The sequence below is a fragment of the Empidonax traillii genome, unplaced genomic scaffold (assembly GCF_003031625.1).
Source record: "Empidonax traillii isolate 1590-97213 ecotype Southwest subspecies unplaced genomic scaffold, ASM303162v1 scaffold16:size2589160, whole genome shotgun sequence".
Taxonomy (NCBI): Eukaryota; Metazoa; Chordata; class Aves; order Passeriformes; family Tyrannidae; genus Empidonax; species Empidonax traillii.
In genome coordinates, this window is record NW_020955209.1 from 2075073 (window position 1) to 2080089 (window position 5017).

Below are 5017 nucleotides of genomic sequence, written 5' to 3' on the forward strand. Positions count from 1 at the left end.
AAGAGAAGAGAAGAGAAGAGAAGAGAAGAGAAGAGAAGAGAAGAGAAGAGAAGAGAAGAGAAGAGAAGAGAAGAGAAGAGAAGAGAAGAGAAGAGAAGAGAAGAGAAGAGAAGAGAAGAGAAGAGAAGAGAAGAGAAGAGAAGAGAAGAGAAGAGAAGAGAAGAGAAGAGAAGAGAAGAATAAAAAAAAAGAAAAAGAGAAGAAAAAATGAATAAAGAAAAAGAAGAAAAAGAAAAATAAATGAATAAATAAAAAGAAGAAAAAGAAGAAAAATGAAATAATAAAGAAAAAGAAAAAGAAAAAGAGAAGCATAAAGAAAAAGAAAAGAATAAAGAAAAAGAAGATGAAGAAAAATATAAAGCAAAAAGAAAAAAAAAATAGACGAGAGAAGAAATAAGCCATAGAAAAGGCAGAAGCCGAGCGGGGTTTTGGCGGGTTTCTTGAACCGGGCTGCAATAGTTTCTCTAAGAGTTTTTACATCCCTCTCAGAGCATTTGCAATTCTAGTCAAAACCAGTGCGAAAGCAGCGCCCGGCGGAGCGGGGGCTGCGGGAGAGGCGGAGCGGAGCGGAGGGGCGCTGCCCGCCCTGCAGACTCGCACCCAAGCTCGCCCGCAGACTCCTCCGCTCACAAAAGGAAAGTTTTGGTGCAGGTTTTGAGGTAAAGAAAATGGCACTCCTTCTCTGCAGCAGAAACCAACCCCCTTTCGCCGGGATTGCTAGCGGGGAGAGGAGATTACTTGGCTTCCCGATCATTTTATTTTGGTGGTGTTTTGTTGTTGTTGTTGTTTTTAATTCTGTGCCTCGGTCTCCTGACTGCTCTCCTGCCCAGGGAAAGTGCCGGCCTCTGTTTGCCGAGCGCCAGAAAGAGAGTGAAACATTCCCCTAGAACCCCCGCAATTCCCTCCCTGCCCCCCTCATCCTCACTTCTAGCGGGCAAGCCTGCTGCTCCCGCTGCTGTAATCTTCCCTTCCAAAATGGGTCTTGGCGATTATAGAAGATCCAAATAAACGTAGTGGGGCATGAGTAATGCTCATTGTAGAAAACTGACACTTGCTCAAGGAAAAGAAAGTTGGCTATAAAATCACTTCGTTATTTGCTTGTACTGCGGCTCTGGGGCTAATCCCTTCGGAGGTCAGATTGCTGAGCACTCTCTCTTTCCCTCTTTCCCTTCTCTGCTTTCAGGTCGCATCTTAGACATCCCTTGCAAAGTGTGTGGGGACCGCAGCTCCGGGAAGCACTATGGGGTGTACGCCTGCGATGGGTGCTCGGGATTTTTCAAGCGGAGCATCAGGAGGAATAGGACCTATGTTTGCAAATCAGGAAATCAGGTACCAGCCTCAGAGCATCCTCCTCACCTCCTGCACCCCTTACCCTGCGTTTCCCCAGGGGTCCGTATTGCCCTCCCCTTGCCAACAGAGACACCCGCAGCAGCAAGGTGCAGCAGCCACGCAGCCTCACCCTCCCTTCCCAGGGGGTGTCGGGCCGAGGCCGGGCTCTGCGTGTCCCAGCCCGCCTGTCCCTGGCACGCCCCCTCCCCCCCCCGCCCCAGACCACCGGAGAGGCCGGGGGGATGCGCAGGGAGGAGCAGGGATGCGGGCGGGGGGAGGGCGCAGCCAGCACACCGCCTCGTTACGAGGGGACAGAGAGGGGCAGCCTTCAGTAAGCCTCAATAGGTGGCCGAGAGATGGACAACCATCGGTTTACATGCCGGCGTGTCGCGCCCGCGCCCGGCCGGAGGCAGCCCCGCTTTTCGCCTTCCCGCTCCGGCCACGCTCCTTTCCACCCACGGACCGTCCCCACGGGGACGTGGGGCTGGGAACGCGGAGTGGGGCTCGGCTCACCGGGGCGCTCCGAGGGGGCGGCACCGCCGTCGCTGTCTCGGGTGCTGAAGGCGGCCCGGCCCGCCCTATCCCAGGGCCGAGCGCTAGGCCCGGCCCGGCCCGGCTCGGCCCGACGCACCCAGGGGGCGGCCCCTCCGTGTCCCCCGCCGCGGCGGGGAGGGTGTCGGGGGCCGGTGGGGTGGGCGCGCTGCTGCCCCCGGCCCGACAGCTGGCTGTGTTGCAGGGAGGCTGTCCGGTGGACAAGACGCACAGGAACCAGTGCCGAGCCTGCCGGCTGAAGAAGTGCTTGGAGGTCAACATGAACAAAGATGGTACCTGCTCCCCCTCTCCCGGGGCCGGGGTGGCAGGGCAGCAGGACGGAGCTGCTCTGAACCATGGAGCATTGTGTCATCCTGGTGTCTCCTTGCCCTGGCCCCTAATAACCCCCCGATCCTGTGGCAGCCTTGGACATTTCTCCCCAGACATCTCTCGGGCAAGGGGCACGAGAAAATTGCAGGGAGGGAGGGAAGCTCAGCCGAGCAGTGAAGGGTACCCAGTGTGGAACCCCCTGGTGACTCCCTCGTCTCTCCTTGGTGCCCCACAGCAGTGCAGCATGAGCGGGGCCCCCGGACATCGACAATACGGAAGCAGGTGGCCCTCTACTTCCGCGGGCACAAGGAAGAGAGCGGCGGCACCCCACACTTCCCCACCGCTGCCCTGCCAGCACCTGCCTTCTTCACTGCCGTCTCTCAGCTGGAGCCCCACGGCCTGGAGCTGGCCACCGTCACTGGCACCCCGGAGAGACAGGCTCTGGTGGGCCTGGCACAGCCCACCCCAAAGGTCAGCCACTGCCCCGGCCCCCAGCGGGCCTGCAGACCAGGGTGCCTGCAACCTGTCAGCTCCTTCCTGCCTCTGGGATAGACATGGCAAAGAGCAAGGCTTGAGGCTTTGAGGGTTGTGGTGGGGACTTCTGTTATACGCCTAAGAGCCCTGAAGATATGAGGTGCACGGGAATGAGAGGCCCTCTGCAGAAGGGGCGAGCAGCAGCACTGACTGATAACCTGCTCAATACAAACCCTGTCTCTCCTACATTTTTACACCTTCATGGCTGCAGAAGTGCTACTCCTGCCTGGAGCCCATCCACAAGTCAGTTTTAAACAAATTGTTTCACAAGGCATGCAATCATTGAGTTTTCTTCAGCAAAATGTCCATCTCCATGGTGGTATAGTCCAGAAAGTACTATGTGTACTTACTAAAGCCTGTAGCTTGTCCACATAGACAAACAAAAAACAAACCTAGCTAAGCTGGCTCTGTACTTCTTGGTTGTGACATTTCCTAAGCAGACCAGTGGAAGCACTGCTGTAGCCTCAACTGCACAGGAATTAGCTGTGAGGTGATATTTTTCATTAGCCCATTTGCAATGGTATTTTGCATATTCACTGCATCTAGAAAATCACAGAAGAGGCTGATTAAATAGTTCTGCATTTTTAGAGTTGGTAGCTTGGCAGAGGCCATCATGAATGTGGTCACAGTATATAGTTTTACACGGCAATTTTGGAAAATACAGAATCAGATATTATTTGGCAAGAAAATGTAGCACACACTTGAAAACATAACTCCATTCCAACCCAACACAGCCTTTGGATAGTTATGTTTAGCTCTACTTATTTACTTACAACCTGTTGCAGTCAGGGAGCAAGTTGAAGGTTAAGGCTAAGTGAGTGCTTACTGCTTTGCTGAGCAGGGTTGGAATGCTAAATCAGCTTCTGAAGCAACGTTACAAACCACAAATTCTTAATCAAATTTGTATTCTTCTAACTCTGCTACCAGAGATGTGCAACTCTGTAACAGAGTAAAGGATGACACTTTGTTTTGATACTTCCCCCCGCCCCCCCCCAGTGTAATAATTTCATTCTCCCTCCAGCCTTTTCCTCCGAACTGCTTCTGTAGCACAGCTCATCCACGCGGATAAGCAGCAGGGAGCAGTTTGGAGCGAGCCCACTGCAAGCAATGCCCTCTGCTTGCGGAACAGGAGAGTGCACACTCTGTATTGGGGATGAACATGACGCACAGAACGGCAGCTGTAGGGGAGAGGAAGATGAGGCTGCCTTGGTGACACTGTATGAAGTTGCTTTATTTTCTTTTTGACATTAGTACCCACATGAAGTCAACGGTACCCCTATGTACCTCTATGAAGTGGCCACTGAATCCGTCTGCGAGTCAGCAGCCAGACTTCTGTTCATGAGCATCAAGTGGGCCAAGAGTGTCCCAGCCTTCTCCACCTTGTCCTTACAAGACCAGGTAAGGCACCTGCAGTGGGAGTGGCATCAGCCTGGTCTGCCTGTTAAAGGCTCAGGCCTCAGATGGGGTCCTGAACTTCCAGCCCTAGACCTCCAAATCTGTAATGGACTTCAGCAGTTCTGAAGTTCACAGCAGAATTTAGGTCTGTCCCTGAAAACCAGGCAGTGATTTAGAAACTGCTTTCCTCCAACTTTTATTTCACGAAGCAAGTGGAAATCAAACAAACAAAAAAAATCTAATATAAAGTGACTATTATGGGAGGACAACATCTAGAGGAGAAATCACTAGGCTGCAGACCAAGCTTAGCATGCCAAAACTCTTTCTCTACTTGTGGGACAACTCTTCCCTCCATAAAATAGGAAACAGCATTTTGCTATTTTGGGATGAGAAATGTTTATTAAAGTATATAGCCTCAGGATACGACTGAGGGGTTTCTGAAGACCATTTCTCCTTCTCCTATTCCACCACCTCCTCTACCTCCTCCTACCTTTGTCTTCTCCTGCTCCTCTCCTCTCAACTCTTTACACAGCCAACATTTTTTCCTTATTCACCTTGGCTTCAGTGAACTTACAATTACATCAGTATGGCAGAAGCAGCATTTGGCCAACCCCCAGTATTTTCCACCCTTAATTAAAATCTTCCCTAAGGTGTTTTGTTTTCCTCTATGACAATTTGCCTCGAGTAAATCATATGTGCACCATACAAGCTGAAGCAATTTCTTAATGACTGAAGCAATTTCTTAATGCTGTGTGCAATCACACAGCAGCTACAGGATGGACAAGGGATCAGACCCAGCCAACATGGGTTTAGGAAGGGCAGATCCTGTTTGACCAACCTGATTTCCTTTTACGATCAGGTGACCCACCTCGTGGATGAGGGAAAGGCTGTGGATGTG

At 51.9% G+C, this 5017-nt stretch overlaps 1 protein-coding gene across 1 annotated transcript in view; it reads left to right on the forward strand.

Moving 5' to 3' along the window:
- Positions 1–5017, forward strand: part of NR2E1 (nuclear receptor subfamily 2 group E member 1) — a 20162-nt gene that overhangs the window by 4576 nt on the left and 10569 nt on the right. The window contains exons 2-5 of the mRNA XM_027895433.1: positions 1184–1329; positions 2066–2153; positions 2426–2661; positions 3976–4122. Of these exons, the coding sequence (XP_027751234.1) occupies positions 1184–1329; positions 2066–2153; positions 2426–2661; positions 3976–4122 (617 nt within the window). The remainder of the gene's footprint in view (positions 1–1183; positions 1330–2065; positions 2154–2425; positions 2662–3975; positions 4123–5017) is intronic.